This window comes from Pleurodeles waltl, chromosome 3_1 (genome assembly GCF_031143425.1).
Source record: "Pleurodeles waltl isolate 20211129_DDA chromosome 3_1, aPleWal1.hap1.20221129, whole genome shotgun sequence".
Taxonomy (NCBI): Eukaryota; Metazoa; Chordata; class Amphibia; order Caudata; family Salamandridae; genus Pleurodeles; species Pleurodeles waltl.
Window position 1 is genome coordinate 1,141,327,494 of NC_090440.1, and position 26,214 is coordinate 1,141,353,707.

The 26,214-nt window shown below is 46.4% G+C and overlaps 1 protein-coding gene across 2 annotated transcripts in view; it reads right to left on the reverse strand.

Moving 5' to 3' along the window:
- Positions 1–19,335: 19,335 nt before the first annotated feature.
- Positions 19,336–26,214, reverse strand: part of GLB1L2 (galactosidase beta 1 like 2) — a 746,782-nt gene continuing 739,903 nt past the window's right edge. Inside the window, exon 19 of one of the 2 annotated variants that reach the window (XM_069224446.1) lies at positions 19,336–20,034. In XM_069224446.1, the coding sequence (XP_069080547.1) occupies positions 19,948–20,034 (87 nt within the window). In that variant the 3' untranslated portion in view covers positions 19,336–19,947. The remainder of the gene's footprint in view (positions 20,035–26,214) is intronic. The other variant, XM_069224447.1, reaches the window with a different exon arrangement.

Sequence of the window (26,214 nt, forward strand, 5' to 3'; positions counted from 1 at the left end):
CAGCTAAACCCTTTTCCACATTTTCTTTATTTATCTGCCTTAAACGTACAGCTGCTACCATTTGAGAAAGCTTCCATATCTCATTATATATGGCATACAGGAATCATATAGAGTACGGTTTTATTGGACCTAGTACGAAATCTTGCAAGTCTACTTCCTCTGATAGGAGACAAAGGTGTACTTTTACTGCTGCTAAGGTGTTAGTGCGTAACCATTGTTGACACAGTTTACCCACACTGTATGTGGTAACTATACCCAAATGTTGACCTGAGACATAGCGAGGGTCCGGCCGGCTAATCTTGAAACCCCCTGAGGAATTAACAAAACGTGCCTGACACCCATTTGTGTCTATTGGCCACAATAACCACTCGCCGGGACTTGAAAGTGTGGCATTATAGGTACCACCTGAACCTAAACATTTAGGGGGTCAATACAACCCTGGCGGACGGTGTTAAAGGTGCGGCAATACCGCAAACAGGCCGGCGGACAAAAAAAGGGAATTATGACCCTGGCGGAAACAAAGACAGCCACTTTAACACACCGCCCGCCACGGCGGTACAGACAAGCAGCGCGGCGGTCACCGCCAACAGACAGGCGGAAGACAATGTACCGCCCACAGTATTACAACAGGCCAATCCACCACCTTTTCCGGGGCGGATTCACCGTGGATAAAAAACACGGCGGAAACAGTTACTGCAATGGGAAAACGCTCACCTGAACACATCCCAAGAGGAACGCCCGAATTACACATTCTACCGGCCCTTGTATTCCTACTCATCTACGAAGACCAACAGCGGCGCGGCCGAAGACAACGGTGAGTACTGCACCTACGACATGGGGGAGGGTGGAGGCAAAAGTTAGGGGGACACCCACGAAACACCCCCACCCCCACCCTCGCATATTACAACATACACACCAATGCATCCACAAAAATCACAGTAACAACCCACAATCCCCCCGGAAGAATGCAAAGACAAAGCAAAATCAGTTCAAACATTGTAATGTAGCAATATACATGTCTGTCAAAAATATACAGATATATAAGAAAATCAGCCAGAAATATATACATTACGAGAAGTAGTGCAGATATGCACATAGCAATGTCCGTGCACCACTAGTCCAAAAACGCATGGGCGAGGCCCACAAAAGACACCTGTCCACAATCGGAGAGAACACTGCCGGGGCATCAGATAGAAATACTACAGGCATCTCAGGGGGAAGGGAAGGGGGGGCACCTCAGCCGGATGACTGCAAAGCCAGATCCACGACGGGGCTCCATGCCCATTGATGTATCCTGGGGAGTGCAAAGCCACAGTCTCTCAAGTCTCTACAGTGGGTGGCTCGCCCACTGTGTCATCCTGGGGAGTGCAAAGCCACAGTCTCTCAAGTCTCTACAGTGGGTGGATTGCCCACTGTGCCATCCTGGGGAGTGCAAAGCCACAGTCTCTCAAGTCTCACAAGTGGGTGGCTTGCCCACTGGACCATCTTGGGGAGTGCAAAGCCACAATTTCGCAAGTAGATAACATCCGCCAGTTGCTCTGGAGAGGGACTGGTGGCCAGACTGGATTAGTCTCCCCGTGAAAATTCCTGTCCCGTCACTGTCCCAGCTGCACATGGGATAAGGATGCTTGATGTGGCGGTCTTTTCATTCTTACCCGGTGCATGCCCTGTTCAGCGGTGCTTTGCCATGGCGGTCTCTGGACTGTTCAGCGGTGCTTTGCCATGGCGGTCTCTGGACTGTTCAGCAGTGCTTTGCCATGGCGGTCTCTGGATTGTTCAGCGGTGCTTTGCCATGGTGGTCGCTGGACTGTTCAGAGGTGCTTTGCCATGGCGGTCTCTAGACTGTTCAGCTGTGCTTTGCCATGGCGTTTCTGGAACGGGCATTGGTGTGTGGCATGACGTTCTCTGGACTGGGCATTGGTGTGTGGCATGACGACCCCTAGACTGGGCATTGGTGTGTGGCATGATGTTCCCTCATAGCGCACCGGGGCTGTGGCAGCTGGGGCCCTCCTGGGCACTGACTCCGGCAGTGGTCTCCTGACCAGTGACGATACTTGGGCCCTCCTGGGCACTGACTCCGGCGGTGGCGGTGGTCTCCTGACCAGTGACGATACTTGGGCCCTCCTGGGCACTGACTCCGGCGGTGGTCTCCTGACCAGTGACGATACTTGGGCCCTCCTGGGCACTGACTCCGGCGGAGGCGGTGGTCTCCTGACCAGTGACGATACTTGGGCTCTCCTGGGCACTGACTCCGGCGGTGGCGGTGGTCTCCTGACCAGTGACGATACTTGGGCTCTCCTGGGCACTGACTCCGGCGGTGGCGGTGGTCTCTTGACCAGTGACGATACTTGGGCCCTCCTGGGCTATGACTCTGGCGGTGGTCTCCGGACCAGTGATGACGGTGCTGGCGGTGGCGTCTCGACCGCCGGGAATGATGCCGCCCTTTTCCGCCGTGATACTCACAACAGGCTGGGCAGACTTCCTCTGGCCCTTTCCCACCTTTGGTGGAGTCACAGCTGACTCTCCAATCCCCTTGGGACCCCTTTGAGTTGTTTTCCCACCAGGAGTCTTCACACGGTCCCGTCGTCCACTTTCCAATTTCAGAGCCTTTACAGGGGGTGGGCTGCCAGTGCCTTGGCTCCGGGTCATACTGCCGGCCCTGGTGGCCGGTGCACTCCACATACCTTGAACAGGCACCACTGGTATTGGAGGCTTTTTGGCTGAGGCGCTACAACAGGACTGATGAATTTTTATGCAAAAAGGTCAACTTTACAGAGGGACAGTTTCTGACGAACACTGGGATGGGTAGTTGGAGGGGGTCTGGGAGTGGAGGAAGAGGAGGTGGTTGTAGGAGGTGTCACTTTAGGTGTTTTGGGTGCAGGTGCAGGTACTGGAGGCTGTCGTGAGGTGGATGGATGTTGGGTGTGTGGTTGCCGGCGTTTGTGTACTTTGGGAGGGGGCGTCACAGACACACTGGGAGAGGACACACGGGACGTGTAAATGGGAGTGGAGGTGGTGAGTGCAGGTGAGCGGCTTGTGGTGCTGGGTGTCCTGGTTCGATTCCTGGTGCCTGTAGATGTGGTGCATGCAGGTGTGTGTGTAGACGAGACTGGGAGGGAGGAGGGAGAAGAGGAGGAGGGGGACACAGTGGAGGCAGTGGATGTTGCTGTGTCTGTATGTGGGTGAGGCTTGCGTGAGTGCCTGTGGGTTGTGTGGGGCCTATGTTTGCTTGAGCTACTTGTGTGTGCTGACTTGTGTGCATGCTGGTCTGTAGGTGTGCTTGGGATGGGCTGGGGTACAGGGGATTGGGTCTGGGTGGAGGAGGTTGGAGGAGGGAGGCTAGACACAGGGACAATGGCTGCCATCAGTGCTGAGGCCAGAGATTGCAGGGTTCGCTGAAGGACAGCCTGACCAGAATGAATGCCCTCCAGGAATGCATTACCGTGTTGCAACTCTCGTTCTACACCCTGGATGGCATTCACAATGGTAGACTGCCCAACAGTGAGGGACCTGAGGAGGTCAATGGCCTCCTCACTGAGGGCAGCAGGGGTGACTGGGGCAGGGCCTGTGGTGCCTGGGGCGAAGGTGATGCCCACCCTCCTGGGTGAGCGGGCACGGGGCGAACGCTGAGGGGCTGCTGGGAGGGCGGTGCTGGTAGGGGATGTGACGGCTGTACCTGTAGAAGTGGGGCGCACAGATGGTGCCGCCACCACAAAGGAGCCCCCATCGGCGGACGAGTCCGTGTCGCTGGTTGGTGATCCGGTGGCCGACGTGAAGCTCCCCTCGCCCTCCGTCCCACTGGTGCATTCTGAGTCCGTGGTGTGGCCCTCCATGGCCATGTGGGATGCAGCTCCCTCGTTCTCCGGTGCCACTGTACCTCCGCCTGATGATGCTGATGCACAAAAGAACAGGGAGAGCACAAAAAGGGGGGGGGGAGACAGAAGAAGAACAGGTTGAGTGCATGGCATACCGCTACCGTTGGCGGACAAGACAGACACAGCAGCCCCCTGCATTACGCTGTGCTCCTGGCCTCTGCATATCCTGGGATATGGTCTACATGGCTATGGTGGACATCTGCACACATGGATGCCACAGGGGCAACTATACCTGTACTTGGCACTCTACTGAGGTGGGGTATAGTGCCACATGGGCTGCATTACAGAGGGGCCTAGTCTACGTATTTCTGGCTGGCCTAGGTACAGCCACAGGCCTCCTCCCCCACCCAGACCCCTCTACTGCACGCAAAGTCCGCAGAATGAGGTTGTACTCACCCCCTTGTGTCTGCTGTGATGCCCTCAAGCGCCCATCCAACTCCGGGTAGGCCACCGCCAGGATCCGGAACATCAGGGGGGTCATGGTGCGACGGGCACCCCTCCCACGTTGGGAGGCCATCCCCAGCTGAGCCTCCGCCGTCTTCATGCTGCAGCGGCGAATGTCCTCCCATCTTTTCCGGCAGTGGGTGCCCCGTCTGGTGGGCCCCCAGGGCCCGGACCTCCTTGGCGATGGCACGCCAAATGTCCCTCTTCTGGTGGGCGCTGACCTACATGACATGCACAAGGGAAGACGAAAAGTCATTACCAACTGCACCGTCGATGTGAGTGGCCCCCTCCCTACTCAAGCTATGTGGCCCATTCATTCACATGCATTAATGTTCCCTGAACTCTGCACCCTTCCCTCTTCCAACCAGCCCTCTCCACCCAGGCCTAGCCCATACAACGTGCTCCCTGTGTACTAACCTGTTGGTCTGGAGGACCGTAGAGTAGCGTGTACTGGGGGAGGACCCCATCTACCAGTTTCTCCAACTCCTGAGCAGTGAAGGCAGGGGCCCTTTTCCCAGACGCAACAGCCATTGTCGCTTCCAGACCGAGGTAACAGCAGAACTTGCAGTGTAGGTCCTCTCCTGTCGAAGGTCAGGTATCTAGTGATTGAACAGATAGAAAATGGCGGTGAAGTCCGCGGCGGTGACGTCCGCGGCGGTGCGTATCATCACCGCCGGCACACCTGTTCATTGGCTCCTGGGACCCATGGGGTCCTATGTTAACCAATGCAGCATTGCGCCGCGGTCTACGACCGCCTACTGCGACGGTGTGCAACGCCAGCGCAGTTACCCCACAATCCCATTGTCCCAGTTTAGAGGTCAGGCAGCCGCCATTTCAGGGGCCCACATGGCTTCGTTTACTTCTGCGTCACACATAGCTAGGCCTACACTCAACACACATACAGGAAGGGTTTTGTGCTTGGTGTAGTCTTCTGTGTAACTGTGGGTACATACCTGGATGAAAATTGACTTTATCGTCGCTGTTGTCCTTCGTAGGCGCCGTCAGCTGGGACATGTGAGAAGATGGCGGAATCCTCCGGTGTACCGACCGCTGGTGGACCTGTTGACAATGGAAGAGCGACATGTCATTGTCACATACAGGTTTGACCGTGCCACAATCCAGGAACTATGTACCCAGTTGGAGCCAGACCTGATGTCACCAATCCGCCATCCCACCTGAATTCCCCCTGACGTGCAGGTGCTGTCAGTGCTCCATTTCCTTGCAAGTGGCTCTTTTCAGACAACAGTGGCCATGGCATCAGGGATGTCCCAGCCTATGTTTTCCAACGTCTTGTCCAGAGTGTTGTCTGCTCTGCTGAAACACGTAAGGAGATACATCATTTTCCCTGAGGTGGAAGATTTGCCTACAGTTAAAGGTGACTTCTATGCCCTCGGACATATCCCCAACGTCATAGGTGCCATTGATGGGACCCATGTAGCTCTGGTCCCCCCCCACAGGAGTGAACAGGTGTACAGAAACAGGAAGAGTTATCATTCCATGAATGTACAGATGGTCTGTTTGGCAGACCAGTACATCTCCCAGGTTAATGCTATGTTCCCTGGCTAAATGCATGACGCCTACATCCTGCGGAATAGCAGCATCCCTGATATGATGGGTCAACTCAAGAGGCACCGTGTATGGCTATTAGGGGACTCTGGTTACCCCAACCTTTCCTGGCTATTGACCCCAGTGAGGAATCCCAGGACCAGGGCAGAGGAACGCTACAATGAGGCCCATGGGCGTACTAGGAGGGTGATCGAACGCACCTTCGGCCTCCTTAAGGCCAGGTTCAGGTGCCTCCATATGACAGGTGGTTCCCTATTCTACTCACCGAAGAAGGTGTGCCAGATCATCATCGCCTGCTCGATGCTTCATAATTTGGCTTTGCGACGCCAGGTGCCTTTTCTGCAGGAGGATGGTCCAGATGACGGTGTTGTGGCAGCTGTGGAGCCTGTGGATAGTGATGAGGAGGAAGCTGAGGAAGAAGACAACGACAACAGGGAGTCAGTCATACAGCAATATTTCCAGTGACACACAGGTGAGAACATTTTCAGTTTTAACATTACATTCACTGTCACACGTCTTCCTCTATCCTGTGTGTAATTAATTGGGATTATTTGGTAATTGAGTTGTTTCTTTCCATTACGGTTTCACAGGTGTGGTTACCAACGTGTGTCATCTACTTGCATCCTTCAAGGACTTTTGATGTGTGACATTGGTATGTTGCCTTTACATCTCACAACGCATTTTGACACTGTCATTGATATTACATTTTAACAAATCATAGGCTGACTCCAGGTTGTTTTGTGTTTCAAGGGTGTTTATTGAAGTGCTCAGAAATGGGAGGGCGTTGTAAAATGAGGATGGGTGATGGCGGAGGAATGTCCATGGCAGAGTCCAGTCTATTAGTCTCACAGGTGCACTGCCCATATGGGCATGGGAAGTGGAGCTGGGGCAGTTCAAGTATGGACAGGGTAACAAAGTGGGACAGTGGGGGGACAATCAGGGTGGTCTCATTTCCTGGCAGGGGTCTTGCCATCTTGCTCTGTCCTGTTCCTGGCTCTCAGGGACCGCTTGTGTGGTGGTTGTCCGTCTGGGGGGGGGTGGGGTGCTGGTGTGGTGGTCCTGTGGCGGGGCGTCCTGTACACTAGCGCCGGCGGAGGTGGTGGGCAGTTCATCGTCCTGGCTAGTGTCAGGGGCCCCTTGGAGTGCCACGGTGTCCCTCAGGGTCTGCTGTATGTCCTTCAGCACCCCTACGATGGTGCCCAGGGCGGAGCTGATGGTCCTGAGCTCCTCCCTGAACCCCAAATACTGGTCCTCCTGCAGGCTCTGGGTCTCCTGAAACTTTACCAGGACCGTCGCCATTGTCTCCTGGGAGTGGTGGTATGCTCCCATGATGGAGGTGAGGGCCTCGTGGAGAGTGGGTTCCCTTGGCCTGTCCGCACCCTGTCGCACAGCAGCCCTCCCAGTTCCCCTGTGTTCCTGGGCCTCCGTCCCCTGGAACGTGTGCCCACTACCACTGCCCCCATGTCCCTGTTGTTGTTGGGGTGGTGGGTTACCCTGGGTTCCCTGTAGTGGTGGACACACCGCTGATTGACCTGTCCTGGGTACGGAGGTTTGGGCCCGCTGGGTGGGTGCTGTGCTGGTGTTACCAGAGGGTGGAAGGTCAGTGTTGGGCTGTGCCTGTGCAAGGGGAACCGACTGTCCTGAGGCCCACGATGGTCCGGGCTGGTCATCAGGCTCCAGTAGGGCAGAGCTGCTATCGTCACTGTGGGCCTCTTCTGGGGGTGGAGTGGTGTTGTCTGGACCCTCTGGTGTGGTGACGGTCCTTCGTGTTCCTGCAGGGGCATAAGAGCATGATTATTGCATGTGTGTGTGTGATGGTGTGCAATGGGTGGGTGTCTGTGTACCCCAGTGCAGGCATTCCTGTGTGGGGGCTTGTGTGATGATGGTTAGGGGGTTGTTCTGGGTATGTGCAGTGGGCATGCTTAGGTGATAGGTGTCCATGCTTAGTTGTGTCATGCAGGGCTTGGTGTTGGGATGTGTAGTTTGTGTTATGAATACATTAGTCAGGATTTGGGGTGATAGGGGAGGGTGTGAGGGTGGGGGTGTGTGATAGCATGCAGGTAGGGTGGGGGATATGTTAGTTAAGATTTGACTTACCAGTGTCCCATCCTCCACCGACTCCTCCGAGGCCCTCTGGATGCATGATGGTCAAGACTTGCTCCTCCCATGTTGTTAGTTGTGGGGGAGGAGGTGGGGGTCCGCCGCCAGTCCGCTGAACCGCCATGTTGTGCCTGGAGACCGTTGAACGCACCTTCCCCCGTAGGTCGTTCCACCTCTTCCTGATGTCCTCCCTATTTCTTGGGTGCTGTCCCACAGCGTTGACCCTGTCCACTATTCTTCGCCACAGCTCCATCTTCCTGGCTATTGATGTGTGCTGTACCTGTGAGCCAAATAGCTGTGGCTCTACCCGGACAATTTCCTCCACCATGACCCGGAGCTCCTCCTCGGAAAAGCGGGGGTGTCTTTGGCGTGCCATGGGGTGGTGTGTGTGAGGTGTGGGGCGGTGTGAGTGTTGATGTGTGTGGTGATGTGTAGTGGTGTGTGGTGTTTTGTGCATGGATGTTGTGTTGGTGATGGTGTTGTGTGCCTCTGTGTGGTGGGATTGTCTGATCTGTGCTGTGTCTCTGGCCTTCGTGATTAATTTTGGGTCGTAGGGGTTTGTGGGTGATGTGGGTGGGTGTTTTATATTGCGTTGGGTGTGTGGGAGTGATGTTTGTATGTGTATCAGGTGTGTGTATTTTGAATTGTCCAATGTGGCTGTGTTTTGGAGATGTGTGTGTATTTTTAGCACGGCGGTGTGTACCGCCAATGGAATACTGCGTTTTAAAGACCGCCGCGTGGATTCGTGGGTCGTAATAGCATGGGCGTGTTTCTGTTGGCGTGGAGGTGGAGGTTTTGTTATCGCCAGTTTATCACTGACCTTTGGTGAGGCGGACTTGTGTGGGTGTCTGAATTTCAGCAGTTTCCGAGATGTGTGTCATAATAGCTGTGGCGGAATTCCGCGGCGGCGGCGGTGTATTGGCGGTCTTCTGCACGGCGGTAAGTGCCTTTTACCGCCAATGTTGTAATGACCCCCTTAGTTCTTCCTTAGCGACATTTAGGAAAGTTTGCAAATCAATGAATTTGGCTGGTGTGGGGATGTTGGGCACATTCATTTTCTTTATTTTTGCTAACCCAAAGGCAGGATGTTTTTTGAACTGTGTTATTTAAAATTATGATTAAAACAGGACTAAGGCATGCTCTAAACAAAGCTTCCCTACCCTGAATTTCCCAATCTTGTGTTCTCCATACACTTTTCACATCAATGGTGCTCTTTCAGTATTCAATATAGCCTTCAACAACAAGTCGGGAAACAAAGGAATCTGAATAGATTAATATAGTGTCAGTTAGCAATATCTTCCACATTTTAGAAGGTGGTAATTTGAAGAAAAATGAGTCTGCAGTTGTAGTGACATGCCCAGAAAAGTATGCAAATTTGTCTACATATGTTTTGGGGCTCCCCACAGGTTGAGTTGAACAATGTTCCCCCTCTGTGTGTAATTAAATACTGATCTATGTCTAGTTGCTCGGTGCTGATAGTAATGTCTCCAATGATTATAACAGAACATTTCCGCATAATTAGCTGTGTTCATATATACATCATTATTTTCAAATACAGTGTAATCCTGCAGCTCAGCAAGCATAGAATCGTATGTTTTAACATCCCAATCACCAGGAACAACAGCAGGTGTAATCACATCAGTCAATGAAATTTTGAATACATATGGAATTTGGATAACCTCAGTAGGCCCATATATATCAAATTGAACTTTACCCCAAACAATCCCATTTGGAATTGGCAATGCTGAAATGTTTACAAGGGACAAGTCTCTTCGGACCTTATGTGAGGAAAGATATAGGGCCAGATTTATTCTTTTTCACGCAAAACTGCATTAGCGTGAAAAAGTATAGCGACGGCTACCGCCATTCCAAGACGCCGGCCGGGTGCCATATTTATGGAATAGGGTTAGCCGGCGCTAATGCCTTGTTAGCGTCATTGAAAGGATGCTAACAGTGCAGTGGAAGCGTAGGGGAAACCGGGGCTTGTGCGCCAAATTATGGCACTACACTGTTTAGAGGCAGAAAAATGCCTCTAAGCAGTGTAGCGCCATTTTCTGACGCACAACCCCCATGGACATGGCTCCTGTCTTAATTAAGACAGGAGCCATGCCCACCACTCCAATGGCCATGCCCAGGGAACGAATGTCATTGCCATAGGTGCCAGTGCCGTACAGGGGTCCGCAAGTCAGGGCCCCCGAGCGGGGAACAAAAAGGAAAAAAAAATACTTACTGGGACTCACCTCTGATGGGTTCCCCATCCTGTGATGTCCCTCTGGTGTGGGTGGGGGGCGGGTGGGGGTGTCCCCTGGGCCAGGGAAGTGCACCTGTGGGCACTTTCCATGGTCTCTGACCATGGAAATATGCCTACAGGTCCCCTTACGCCTGCCAATACCCAAGCATTAAATAATGGCGCTAGGCAGGCTTAGCACCATTATTTAAGGCCCCCATCCCCGTGCCGTATTTTAGCACGGCGATAAATATGGCGCAAAGGCCATATTGTCCTTTTCTGGACGGGAACCCCTACCTCGCATCTCATTGACGCAAGGTAGGTTTTCACATCCAGAAAACAACGTTAACTCCATAACTTTGTCAAAGTATAAATATGGAGTTAGGTTTGCAGTGAATTAGCGTAAAAACAAATGACGCTAATTAGGCACAAACGGGGTACAAATATGGGCCATGGTGTTAAATCTTCATCCACTGGCTCAACAGAAGAGCATTCAGGAAGATAATGACCAATTATCAAGATAAAGAAAACAGTCACAAAACCAATCCATAACAGAAAGGCTAGCAATGTCAGTAATATCCACAGATAATTCCATGGATAAACCAAATAGTTATTTTTAAGCCATACGTACAGCTTACTTGTCTTTGAAACTGTTTCAGTTGCAGATGTAGATGAAGTTGTAGAAATGTCAGCAAGGTCAATGAAGTAACCAGAAGCAGTCTCTCCGAACACAGGAGGCAGTACGCTACTGGTGGATGGATCCACTTCGCGTGAAGGTTCATAGTAAATAGTGTTGTCAGTTTGCATTGCATTGGATTAGAAAACAGCCACATCTTGGACAGTTCTCGTCAGTGAAGTGGTAACAGGATTCAGCAAAAGCTTATTCTCCGTCCTCCCCATGCTCGGGGAGGCATTTGGAGCATCTTTGCACATTCTGGTATAGTCAGAAGTGTTGTTGTTTCTTCTTTGAAGAGGTATGTCCTGTTGGGTAGTGAGAGGGTACCAGGGACTACTCAAGGGTCCTCTGGGTCTACTGTGCAGGATCAGCCACATTATGCAAGTTGATGCTGTCGTTCGAGACAAATCTGTTCCCTCTGGAACCTCGCAGCCGTGGTAGAATGACAGTTCTGGTGCCTTGTATTCCCAGGACTGGAACTGGTGCTCTATAAGATGGGCCAAATTCCTTCTTCACAGCAATCTTCTCACAAACCAGATTCCCAACTTTAGGAATCCAGCCTGTAAAAATTGTTGGCAAATCCCTTATTCCTATGGTGGGAGCAATGGCGGATGAATTACCATCACAAAATTGTTGAAGCTCCTGTAAGACAGTGAGGCATTCATTCATGTCAAAAGGTGTGTCTGATACCACCATACCAGGGCCATCTAGAGCTGTGACATACATAGGTCTCCCAAAGAGGACCTTATAAGGAGTGTGTCCTCCCAAGGACCGTCTTGGCAGATTATTCAGTGCTCTCTGGACCCATATAGGTGATTAAGCCAACTGCGGCCTGAACCTAATACTCTAGCTGTTAAGTACTGCTCTAGGCCACGATTCCTGCTCTCCACAACAGAATTTCTCTTGTGATGATATGGGGAAGAGTCATGGAGTTCAACACCCATCATCCTCATGGAGTCCCTGAATGCCCGAGAGGCAAAAGCAGGGCCATGGTCTGAGTGGAATGCTGCAACCACATATGTACTGATAAAGTCCAGCAAGTCTTTTATAACAGTTTGAGCGTCATCTGACCGTTGTGCCAAACCCACAGAAATCTAGAACAAGAAACAACAGTGACTAATTGTATTTGTATGCACCATCAGTTTGTAAGGCACCACAATGGTCCAGGTGCACACACTGAAGTAGCCTATTGGACACCAAGAGGAATGTCTGCAGTGGGGGTTTGTTGTTTGAGCCCTTTATTTGCTGGCAAATGTCATAGCTAAGGACATATTGCTTGGTCTGTTTATACAGACCCAGCCAGAAGAAGTGTTTCTGTAAGAGTGATGTTGTAGCTGCGACACCAGCATGAGCAGATGCAACACTTTCATGTGCTGCTTTAATGCGATCTAATCTCTGGCACTGGTTGGGGATCACTGGATCTCCAACCCCCGGAATTGTTGCAAAGGCAACATTATGTTCACTGATAACGTAGGAATAATCAATAGGGTATGCTTTTGAAAGAGGCTTGCCCTCAGCCGAAGCTTCCACAGCAGCCTGAATTTCATTATCCAATCTTGTGTGGGAACAAGTCACTGCAGCAACAGAAGCTGTGGCTAATGCGGATTTGGCTGCTTCATCAGCCAAGGTGCTTTTAATAACGTGTATTCCTACCATTTGCTGGCCCAACGCATGTACTACTTGAGCATCTAGTAGCTTATCCTTTAGATCAGCCAGCCTCCCCCACAGAGTTCTGTATTTAATGGTGTTCCCCTTTGAGTCTCTGAACCCGTTCAACCGCCAATGATTGAGATAATCATTGTAGGACTGGACACAGTAGTACGAATCACACAAAATCACTGTAAGGTGACCTGGATCCCTATGTTCCAGCACCAAAATAAGAGCTTTAAGCTCAGCCAACTGAGTTGTGCAGTCCCCTAGGGTCTGGGTTTAGGTATGTTGAGGGTGGAATACACCATCCTTTATCACTCCGGTCACAGCTGCGCAAGTGGCTGAATATTGATGTTTTGTACCTACAGCTGATTGTGCTGAACCATCAGTGTAAATGACAGTGTGGTATCTGTCAATTGGCAAGATGTTAAAAGGTGTGGGGTACTCCTGTTCTTATTGAAGAAATTCTTGTGTTTGAAGTTTTGTGTCAACGATGTAATCAACATCAGTGGCAGTCAGGGACGTTACCCATTGTATCAAATGTGGATTTAATGCTTTAGCATTAGGAATGCTTGCTTTGGTGAATGCCTCTAAAGCGGGCACTGGGATAACAACAATAATGCGTTTCCCTTGGGCAAGTGGCCTCTCCTTGATGACAGCCATCTGTACAGCAGTTAGACTTTTTTCTGTGGGTGCAGAGCGTTGTTCTGTGTTGGAGTATAAATGTGATTTATATGCTATGGACACCATATCCTCCCCATTACAGGTGATATATGTGAACCCAATAGCACCAGTAATTATTCTAATGACCAAATGTGTTTTTTTTATCGCGTGTGTGTAAGTGTTTCGCTTGTAGCATGCCTTGCTGCAAACCTCTAAGGATGCACATGTATTCCACTTTCCAGTGTCTGTTTGAGAAATCTGGGTGAATTAAATCAAAGAGTGGTTTGATGCATTGGGAATAATCAGGAATGTAAGTTCTGGCAAAGTTAAAGATAAAAAGTATTGACTGCAGTTTCTTGATAGTGTCTGGTGATTGAAGTTGAGCACATTTTTCTAAAAAGTGCAGGGCCAGGCTCTTGCCCTCATTTGATAGCTCACATCCCAGGAACAATACACTGAGAAAAACTATTTTATTTTTCTTAAAGTTGAACTTGTAGCTAAGGGCTGCGAATCCTAGAATGATCTGATCAACCCTGGCAAGATAAATGTTGAGGTGATCATCTGTGAGATAGATATCATCCACAAAAGACAACTCCTCGGGATCAATATCATGCACATTTGATGTTACACGGGCAGAAAACAACCCAGGGCTATTCTTGTAGCTCTGGGGCAAATGGCAAAACCATTTTTGTGAGCCAAATGAGAATCCACTCAGGTCCCAACTTTTATGTGCTAAGTTTTGGAAGAAAAAACAGTTGGAAATATCCAAGGTTGTTTTGTATTTTTTACGTACCATGTTGTCAATCAGTGCCATGCTGTGTGAGTTTTGTATTGCATGTGTGCGTGTATAGTTTAAGTGTCTGTAATCTAAGACTATTCTACATGAATGGTCTGGTTTTGCAATGGGGAATAACGGGTTATTCATTGCAGAGACAGAGGGCTGTATTATTCCCTGGAACCCGAGCTGAGTGAGGATCTCTCTCGCTGGAGCTTTAGCCTCAAGTTTAACAGGATATTAGGGCTGAGGCTGGGGAGTAGACCTGATAGGTATTACATGGCAGGGGGAATCCTTATCCCACCCTACGTAGTTGCGGTATATTGAAGGTGCCTCCGCCAAAGCCCAGCTGACAGTGTAGGCTTCCTTTACCGCTTCCGGAACTAAATTTGAGAAAGAAGGCAAAAAAATGACATCTTCCCCATGTGGGAGCTTATGGACTTGTTCAGGTGGCCAGTCTCTTTCTGCCAACAGGATATCGCAACTAATTTCTTCCCAAAAACTTACACTAACAGTGCGCTCTATGTCCCCCTCGATCTGGATACTTAAATCAGAAACCCTGTTGGGTAGGAGAACGAGCCCATCTGCAGTCTCGACTACAAGAAAGTTGTTAGTTGTTGTCGCATCCAGATGATCTTTCAGATTCTGGCGTCATGTGACTTCTGCTGCACTGTCCAGCAGGGTCACTGCCCACATCTTGTTCTTCAGCAATGTTCTCAAGTTTGCTGGCAAGTTTTAGTGAAATTGCTGTCACCTTTTATTTTTTTTAATTGTGGCTTTTGTTGTGGGGATTTGTCTTCTTTCTTGTCTGAAGACCACTGCAAGACTTTCTCCTGTTTCATGTAGCCAGGACGTTGCTCTGACAAGCCCACTCTCTCACTACGTCTATCCGGTGTGTCCTGAAAGGAACGAGAGGGACATAAATGAGTATATCTGTCAGGAGCCTTTAAAGTTTCTCTATTTCTGAGATTATATCTCCTTTTGGAGTTCTCCGGATACGGAGAGTCTGCCCTCTGACTCCATCTGTCTTTATTTTGTTTTTGTTTATCCCAGCGTTTTTTTGAACCCTCTTGTGCTTGTTTAGTACCGTCCTTACGGGTGGTACTCGGAATTTCAGGTTTCTTCGGCTTGACACCCAAACTATCCAGTCCTATACTAGTATAGGTGTTGGAGATCATTTTCGGTAGTTGACGCTCCTGTTTCAATGGTGGAATCTTCCAGGGCCACTGGCATATACTTCCCCTTTAATGTTACAGAGTATTATTGAGGAGATTGTGTTGAAGTTGTGCATCACTTTCATGCCCAAATCTAGGGCTGGAGCAGCCCCATGTTCATTTTGAATTTGTTTTAACACTTCTCATAAATTTGCAAGTGTCAGGGTACCATGCGTGGTAGTGCAAATTGCAGCGAAGACTGTATCCCATGTGGTGCAGTCGTCCACTAAGGGAACCATTAGGAATGTCAAGTACATTATGAGAATTATATGTTTATCTTGGATTCCAATATGGGGGAAACACTGCTTCCAGCTGGTTAGTTTTTTGTTCTATCCAGAACTGAATCTTTTCAGGTTCTATGGACGCTTTGCCCATGATAGAATGTACTGTTTGTGGGGGAATCCCCATAACGGCCAATTGGTGACCAGCTGGTGCAGCCCGTGCTGGGGCAGTTATCAAGGTCCGCATATCGAACTGTACTAATCGTCTGTAAAGTTGTACTACCTCATTATAAAGTGTGCCTTCGTCAGCTATCTGCATTGCCTTAAAGCCAGGATGTTTTGTGTACATCGCAAACATGGGCCATGTTGGTCCGTCATTACTTAAGGGACCTAATCTCACTGGTTGTATTACATGTGGTAGGGCGCCACTGAACCAATTTTGATGTTCTTGATAGGAAAGCATTATCTCTACATACCAGTAAGCTTGGTACCGCTGCAGTATGTTCACTATTTTATATGAGTGAAAGGTATGTGTTCTGTCATCTTTTTCAGGAAAAGTGACCCAGAAATCGAATGTTCTGGTTTGGTAAGCTTCATGAGCTTAAACGATAAATGTGTCCTCCCTGCCCTCATCTGTTAAGCCATAGGCTTCTAGATGTTGTGTTAATACATGTCTTACATTTTCTGAAATATCGTTAGCCATTTTGACCAATGGATGCAGAGATTGAACACCAAATGGGGAGAAGTCCTTTTAGGAGTTCAAGCTTGAACAAACCTACAGCCTAGTTAGGCACTCCATATTCAGCTGAGGAGGATTGTCCCTAAGACCACAGATGGCTCTGTATAGTAGTACTTAGGGTACCTGCTGTGTGTGAGACAGAGATACTCAGGAAATCCGTAAATTAGTGCCAAAACACCATCATTGGGGACGCCATGTCGTAGTTGGACTCTCGCTCCTAGGCGAGACTACTGGTTTAGAGATGACAGCACTTTTGTTTGTAGGCGACTGAGTCACTCCTACAACAACTCACAACTGTCGGCCCATCTCTCCCGGTTCACAAGCAGTACCTCACCAAAAACCCAAACAGTAAAAGGTGATTTCTGACATGAACTCCAGATTGTGACATCTCAGGGGAGTTGTGGTGGAACGGAGGTTACCCTTTTCTCTTGTTAGCAACAAGTCTCAGTCACACACAGGCAATGAAGAAGATGCAGGAGTGTTTTCAGTAGGTTTACTAAAAAAGACTGCAATCTACGATAAAATGCATGAGTTGCAATGGTTACTATAACAAACAATAAAAGAAGCATATTTGTGAAGATGAGAGTTGTAAAATAAAAGATGCCCTCCATCTTACTATAAACATGTGATGTAAAATCCCTAGCACAGAGAACCTAATCCCTAACCTAATGATAGCTAGGTATGATAAACCTAATATACCAGTACCATGTCCATGAGAAGCGCCCCCAACCCTTGTTACATAGGAATTAGGTCTCTAGGTAAGACTCCATGGTGACACAAAGCAAGGTGACATGCGGTGCAGATGGCATCTGGAAGGAATCCCTCTCATGACCTTGTCTGTGTAAGATGTATTTATACAGATCATGTAGGACCCCTGACGTAGGTATGTTCCCAAACAATTGATAAGGATGCAGACTTGTGGTGGCAATTATGTAAACAATCCCAAACAATTGTACATTATGTTCCTGTCACACGTAAGGGAGAAAGGGACATGATGTGAATACCTGCGTACATCACTTAATTATGAAGCTGATAGTGACGCATTCACAGAGTGGCACTGATAATGCAAATCAAAACATTTCTCTAACTATAAACAATAGCAACCATCTTAAAATAAATAATAAAATAAATGGACTCAAACAGAGCACGCTAAGTAGGTTAAAAGTCACTGGGTGACGGGGGCACAGGTCTGCAACCGGACAGCCTAAGCTAACCTCCTGAGTCCCAATAAAAACTAAATTGGATTCACTGCGACTGTTTGTGATTCACCCTGACAAGGGCGTGGCTGTTGCTTAAGAAGGGCTCACACCCCACTAAACCAACAACCCAATTTCTCACAGGCCTTATTTTTTGTGAACTGCAGCAAACAAAAAGGTGATGGATGGAATGCCTGAATCAATCCCAGTCACTGACAATCGCTCAGGGCGTATTCCAGACCATCTTTTTTTGCCCACAGCAACAATCTAGACAGAAGAACGACGTATTTAAATCAGTACTGACCCTGCTCCTAATGGAAACAGCCCATCTTGAACTTCCAGCAGTGGCCTCCTCCAGAAAGGACCAGAAAACAACCCCACACCGGTTCAACCTATTTGGGCCTCGTCCTCAGGGAGTATCTTAAGTCTTACAGCACAGTGATCACAGGACCCTAGGATGTCAACTGCAATAAACTACAAGGTGATGGATGGAATGTTTGAATTAAACTAAGCAGGAAGAAATGGGCAACCCAGCAACCCCTTTTGGGTGTGAGTAATAGACAAGATTTAGGTAAAGTCTAGCAAGGGGATGATTTAATGAAACATTACTTTTAATAACTTCAGTATATGGGATGCCCAGATAGATGGCATCAGGATTCAACCCAACGGCACATACTCATGGAGCAAAACATTGTAAAAGTGGAGCTAATGAATGAGAACAAACAGGCGTAAATCAACAATAATAATCAAAACGTTAGATAAACCATGGGGAACACAATGTGCACACAGGGTACTCACAGCTCTGAGTGGTAAGGAGAAATGTTTACACAGCCAAGCAGGCTTCTTTTTGATGCCTCTTTTCTATTTTTTAACAAAAAATACCACTGTGCAGCTGCAAAGGTTTAAAAAAACTATATAAAGTTGCAAAGCATATAGCTTTGCAACTTCACACACTACCGATGCTAAAAGAAGCATGCCTTTAAAAAAAGAGCGGACAAGTTAAATAATTAAATTAATTAATCATAACAATTAATGCACATTAAACACAACTGCCTACTATGCCTTGGTGATGGAGCCTCAACCGCTGGCGAAAGTTGTGCAGCTGTCTTCTTGAGCAATGAAGTTTGTCCAACTGTGTACCACCTGACTCTAGGAGTGCGCAATACCAAACACCTGTGCCCAGTACCCCAAAAAGCAACCCGAAAGAAAGCTTAGCCTTCAAGGCCCACCACTTGTTGCTATAATACAGGAAAATTGATTGTTCACTAAAGTATCATCACTGAAATGTTCCTCGCAGATAAAAGGTTTCGCTTGTGGACGTGACAGGCCAGGCTATGGTCTGCAAGGCTGGCAAAAGTATATGAAAATATGAAGAAAAAAAACAGAAAAAAAAAAATAATATATAACAGCACCAAAAAAGATTTAAAAAAACAAAACGCACGGGAAGGATGGTGGGCTTAAAAAGGCATGATGCCGCCTTTAAAGAGAAAAGCACCAGGCCTCTCTCTTTCAGAAACAGAATAGGATCAATGGCTGATTTTTCCTGCGTATAAACGTGACATATATTGGTAGCACGTGGAGTGACGCACTGGTTACCACACGAGATTAGTAAGGATACCTTTCTCACAGGTGACTTCAATCACATACATAAATATTGATGGTTAGCTGCCAAAAGGAACGCATTGTGAAAGTCCTGATTATCACACAAGAATCCGCTGTTTGTAGAACTTTGCAACCTTCATATACCTATTAGAATTTTTAGGTCAGAAATGTGTGAAATCTGCAAAGAAAACCTCACACACCCTAGGCTTTGCCAAAACATGAGTAGAAGGTTTTAAAGGCGTAAGAGTTTTACCTGGACAGAATAGTCAATCTAAGCTGTTTAAGTCGAAGGTACTGCTGAATTTATGGTATACGTCGGGCCCAAAATCAGTCACATAAGATGAAGCGATATGCTGAATTTGAAATAAAGACACCAGAGTACGAACGTGAATAGAAATATTAACTTCAATAAGTACAAAATAAAGTCACAGTTCATATACAAACGAACAATCGAAATTGTAAGTGTACTGTACCCCGGGATGTGCAAAGTTACAGTAGGCACAAAAAGGGTCCACACATAGATACCGCAATTATCAGGGGCGTATATGTTGATGATGAAAAATCTAAAACGTTTTACAACCCAGAATTAAACACGATAAACATTGAAACAAGACGTTTGCGTACAGACCGAAAACAGTCCCAATTTTGCCGAGCAGCTTCATAAAAAAATATTCTCTTGCAAACCCCATAACATCAATAGCTGGTGCAGGCACCCCCGGCTCAGGAAAAGCAAGCAGGTTTGTCAAGGTCCTTTTTTGCAGTACTGAAACCTGCAAACCTCCTTAACCTGTATATTCAGTAATGATATTTGAACATGGTTCAGTCCGGTTCCTGATGAAGGGCTGCATTCTCCTCGTGCAGCAGTACGAATCCTCCATCATGGGAATGTCCAGTCGGTCCCTTAACGTGTCTTTCGTAGTATGATGGTACTGCTCTCGAACCGTGCAGGCACCAAGGTGCAGCTTCTCATTATGCAGTTGGTCCATTTCCCACGGTTAGTCACTGCACATAAAGCGGCCTACCCAGTGAAGGCATGTCCACACTATGCAGAGCTCCACTCCCTTCAAACTCTTCAAAAACTATAATCTGGAAAAGAAAACAAAAGACAGTTAATAAACAGAAACAGATCTGACACGTCCTTATGAGGTCATCTGGTCAGGTATTTTTAAGACTATGTTAAAAAGTGAAAACTCAATTCACCCCCCTTCAAGAAAAGTCAAGATAGCAGCTTAAGGTCAACCACATGCCTCATGATATTCCATCAAGTTACTACTTTACTGCTACTGCATCACTGAGTCAAGGAGCCAGATGGTGAAACATGTATCCAGACTGAACCTACTCACGATGGCTGACATCGTTAAATTACAAAGAAAATCACTGGATTCACGGATCGCTATCTTAATCCCCTCCTGCAATCAAATTGTGATTGATATTCCAATTGTTTCTATGCACACTGCAATACAATTGAAAACAACCATAAAAGACACAAACACATTTTTGGTGTAGGGACTCAGGCAGAGTACCATTAAAGTAGACCCCCGTTTCAAAGATGGTGTCAAAACCAGAGAATTTGCAAAAGGCAGCATGAGAGGGAAGGTGTAGGATGAAAGGTCGGATTTTAGTTTGAAGCTGACATGTCCGCTAATTTGGAGAAGATGGGTGATGCCACACAGCTAGGGTTGTCTAATTTCTAGGATTTCCTCTGACCCTGAATCAGAAGATTTAAAACTCAATAGTATGCAGTCCTTTTCCCTTGGAAAAGGTCCAGTACTGTTTAATGTATGAGGAAACCACATTTACTCCGTAGTTCAGTCAAGATAAAAACTGCATCTTTAGAGAGACTTTACAAATCGTTTCCTTGGGTCTAGCAAATGATCATAGAAATATATATAGTAAATAGATATCCTTGACCTACAAGACCTATTCAAATCAAGAGAAAAGAGTGTGAGTCCACAACACCATATACCAGCCACATAAAACAATGGAGGGTCACAGGACCAGATGGTCTGCAGATCACACATTTTTGGAAGCAGCATTTCTTTCACAATATAAGCACAGAATTTAACATTCCATGTATCCTTGTGGTGAATGGGTACTTTAATCCGCAGAGGAGCAAATGTTGGTTTTCCAAAGTGGACAGGGTTCTTTATCCAGATACAATAATTGAGGAAAACCATTCAGACTACGACTTTAATTTCCAAAGTGAAATAATGTACAACTGTACACAGGAAGCTTTTTATGAAAAATGTGAATGGCAGCATTTATCAAAGACAGTATCACATACCATTTGACAAGAGATTATCATGTACTCTCCTTGCCCTATTATCATCATTAGCACTGCCTACGCACCTTATTAATGATAACAAATTTCTCAAAAGTAGAGTCTGTATCCAAGTCTAAATTATTGATAGAAATAAAACCTGTCACGATAACTCGGCAACCATCAAAAATGAAGCAAAAATAAACAGTCAACCCATAAACCCTCAAAAAATGGGGAAGAAGAAAAAGTCATCTGTAATCAATGTTTTTGATTGTGTGTATTTTAATTCTGCTGCTAAGTTGCTCCCTCACAACAGGGCTTGTTTAGAGTTTGACACAGAGAGTACTCCGATGGAGTATCCTCTCGCCAAACTGAAGTTCCACCCACCTCATTTAGGGTCGAGCACAACTGAACCATGTCTAAAGTATGTCAGCAGGGGAGACTACTTTGTCTCCACCGCTGACTGCACCATTTGGCCATTTGACCACCGGCCTAATTTCGAGTAGGCGGTCAAATGGGCAGTCTTCCCTGTCTGTCACTGCCAGTTAAAACCTGGTGCTAAATGGCAGTGAAACTTGCAAAATTACCCCCTTGTCAAAGGAGAAATTTCCGGGGTGAGGGTGTCATAGTTTGTTTTATTTTCAGAAAGAAAATTCAGCTTTGGGATTTTGTTTTTGAAAACAATGCATCCCTGTACATCCTGGTCTGATAAGAGGTGGCGACTCCTGAAGTCACATATTCAACAAAGAGATACACCCTCAGTCCTTCTACTCAGCCCGTCATCAGCCGAACTATGTAGTAGGAATACAGGGCTCACCCTAATAGGGTGCAATATATGATGTATACGAGGAGGCAGGACCTTTCCTTTGACCTTACAGTTGATTGTTTTTTTTACATATAAGTATAGAATAGGGATCCTTCTTGAACCTTGAAAATTCCCCAAGCCCTATTTATGGCTATCATGAGGAAGAAACATGTTGGCGAAAAAGGGGGATGCAAAGGACATTGTACCTAAAAGCATTCTCTGAGCATATGTAAATATATTGTTATTCATACATAAGATACCACCTAATAAAGTCAATCTTTGTGGTATAACCTAAGGTATTTTTAAAGGTCCAAACTGGATCCAGAGGATTATTTCTCAAGAACTCCCTCTTTAAATCTATGAGGTCAAGTCTGTCCTGGTAGTACTATCTTACCAGGGTAAGGTGAGGTGGCCGATGATAAAGCGTGCCACATTACGTTGGTGAGACCACCTCATCCAATATCTTAAGCCTCTAGGTTAGTGCGATTACTTTGGATGGCTACACCTGACTATAGAGAAAGGAGAAAAGGACCCCAATCCCTCACAAAAATAGGTCACCAAATTTCATTGGGGTTGAGTGTCAAGGCCTGACCTGCAAACATACAGTGTCTTGGTCATCTTGTATTATCTGTGCCAAATTGTACCAGAGGTCATCAGGGACTGCAGGCAAGATCTCGCCCACCACGTCCTACAAGACCTGTGATTAATGTCCCAGGAGCCAACGTGAGTTAACGGATCTGATAGCAAAGCTGGCAGATGAGAACATCCTTTTCCGAAAGATCTCCATACATTTAGAGTCTCTTTCGGGAGGTGTGGTTGAGAATGAGTGACGGTTCAACCTGCTGCTAGATGCTAGAGGAGGAAGGTTGGATCCCTTGGAACAGGTCTATGTCACCTCACACTTTGTCTGTAGACAAAGGGGCAAGATTCTGGTTTTGCCGAAGCACCCATTAAGGTGTCTGTAAGGGCCTAGTCAAAAGAGAGGAGCAGATCTGAAGTAGCCTGTCCTGGCTGCAGAACTTTATTTATTTATTTATTTATTTATTTTATAGTCTGACACACCAAGAAAAAGAGACAATGCAGTTACAAAAAATCTATCAATTATCAAACAGCCTCTGTTATATACATAGATTTTTCCACCCATTTGGTCAGTGGTGCCCAAATTCGTTCCCCCCTGCGTCTCTTCTTATACCCTTTAAGTATTTATAGGCTCAGTTCAATATTATGAATTGCTAATAGTCTTGACCTCCATATCTGAAACGTAGGGGGCTCTTTTTTAATCCAATCCGTAGCTATGCACAACCGGAGTATTGCCATTGCCACATATAAAAAGAGTCTTATTTTTTTCAATGCCAAACCCATTTCTCCCAGTGTATCAATTACTCCTAATAATACCATTGTTGATGACAGCTTCACGTTACATCCCGTAATCTTGCTGAGAAATACCTCTAATTCACCAAATAATGGTCTCAGCTTGGGGCATGAAAAAAACATATGCAAAATCTCTGCCTCCTTCCCTCCACAGCCATCTGATCTTCCCCACTTTCTCAACTTTGCTGGTGTATAATATAGATCAAATGCTGTTTTATAATGTTGCGTTTTCAAATTTGCTGAGAGAAAGGTTGTGTCTGCCATTTCTAATGATTTACTCATCCACTCACCCTCCTTCCCCACACGTTTGACCCATCTTTCGTTCTGTTGTACAAAGTCATCTTGTTGGGTATCAACTAATATTGCATATAACATACCTATCTTCTCCCCATGTCTAATGGCCTCTATTAATGGTATCTTATCCATGAGCGGCATATGCTGTCTGTGGCGATAAAAAAAATCCCGGATTTGTAGAAACTTAAAGAAATGGGTCCTAGGTAAACCATATTGTGACTGCAGTTCCATAAAAGATTTACACCGTAAATTTGCATATACATCCCCCACCCTCCTTATCCCTTGTCGTCGCCAAGAAGCTAAAATGGGATCTCTGAAAATGAAACTAGGGATAAAGGAGAAATCCAATGGGGTATAGACAGTAATCTTGCCCAGTCCCAACCTTTGTTTTACCTTTGCCCAAACCTTATAAGCTGCTTGTAAAACTTTGAATCTTACTTTTTTTAAATAACTAGGCTCCTCAAATTTTGACAGCCACCCTCTTGCTGCCCTGCCCAGCATCATTTCGTATAGGGAGGGTTGTATTTCTTCATTATTTTCTCTAGCCTCTCCCCTTATTAGTGCATCCATATGTTGAAGGCAACAGGCATTATAATGCAATGTAAAATTAAGAACCGACCAGCCTCCTCGACATTTAGGAAGCATCATATATTTCATTGCCCTCCTTGGTTTAGCATATCCCCACTAGAAATTACTGCTTGTTGTTTCAAGTTTTTTTAGCCAGCTTTTTGTAATCTCAAAGGGAATCGCCCGAAATAGATATAATACTTTTGGCAGAATCATCATTTTTAAAACATTGCAACGACCCTCAAGTGATAAATATAAATAATGCATTCTATCCAAGTCACTTCTCACTTTGCTTAACAGCGGGGCTAAATTAAGTTCCACCACTTGATTTACGGCGGCAGTAATTTTTATCCCCAAGTACATAGCTTCTGATACCACCCGTTTATCCTTTATCAAAGCTTATTCAGAGCATACAATCTGTGTCTTATCCGCATTCAATTTATATCCAGAAAATCCTCCAAATTTTCTAGCCACTTCTTCAACTTCCTTGATAGCACTCTCCAGATCACTTGTTATTACGGCTACATCATCCGCATAAGCGAACACCTTATACTCTTCCCCATGATAACTCAGTGGCTTGATATTAATACACCCCTCCAGTTTAGACAAAAAGGGGTCTATTTATAATGCAAAAAGCATTGTCTAGTGCCCGTTGAAATCGTAATAATACCTGATTCCAGCCCTCCCACACACACTCTGGCTTTAGGGGCTTCATATATAGCTCTACTAGCTGTTATATACCCTGTCCCTATCCCCTTCCACTTCAAATTTTCCCATAGAAAGTTCCAAGCCACACGGTCAAATGCTTTTTCAGCATCTAGTAATAATAAACCAAGAGGTGTTCGATGCAAATCGGCAATGTCAAACAGGGAGACTATTCTTCTTATATGATCAACCGTTCCTCTACCGGGAATGAATCCAGGCTGCTTTTTACAAACTAGCCTAGATATAATTTTTGCCAGTCTACTTGCTAACACCTTTGCATAGATCTTCCCATCTACATTTAACAGTGAGATTGGCCTAGATAGGCTTATACTTTTTTTTAAACACTATAATATTAGCATATTCCCATGATAATGGAGCCTGCCCTTCTTGTGCTTTACAGAAAGTATTATGTATATCATTCTTTGATAATCAGCTGCGACTACCTTGTTCAGATAGGCATTGATTTTAGCTTTTAACATCAAAATCTGAGTCTGTATGGAGGTATGATCCTCCTTATTTATGATATTTTGAACTAATTCCTTTTCCCTCACCATAAGTCTTTCCTGAAGCTCTTTCACCTCCTTCGCCTTAGCCTTCTGGAGTCCCAGGCTATAGTTTAGGGTTTCACCCCTAACACCCGCTTTAAATGAATCCCACACCGTACCACTCGTAGCCGTATTTCTATTGATGTTAAAAAATTGTTGAATCCAAATCTTCATATCATATGATATATATCCAAGGTCGACCAATAATTTCCTATCGAATGTCCACGTACGATGTGGACTTACTAGCCCCTTTATCAACACAGTCAACGTTATGATCCGACAGAAATCTGGGCTTAAGCTCTATTCTTGTGTAGGAGGCTGGCCTGGCTTGTAGTGGGTACCTGAGGTACTTACACCTTGTGCCAGGTCCAGTTATCCCTTATTAGTGTAGAAGAGGTGTTTCTAGCAGCTTAGGCTGATAGAAGGTAGCTATGGCAAAGCAGCTTAGGCTGAACTAGGAGACATGTAAAGCTCCTACTATACCACTGGTGTCATATGCAAAATATCATAAGAAAACACAATACACAGATAAACTAAAAATAAAGGTACTTTATTTTTATGACTATATGCCAAAAATATCTCAGTGAGTACCCTCAGTATGAGGATGAGAAATATACACAAGATATATGTACACAATACCAAAATTATGCAGTAATAGCAAAAGGAAGTAATGCAAGCAGTTTAAAGTTACAATAGCTTGTAATAGGAACACATAGGTA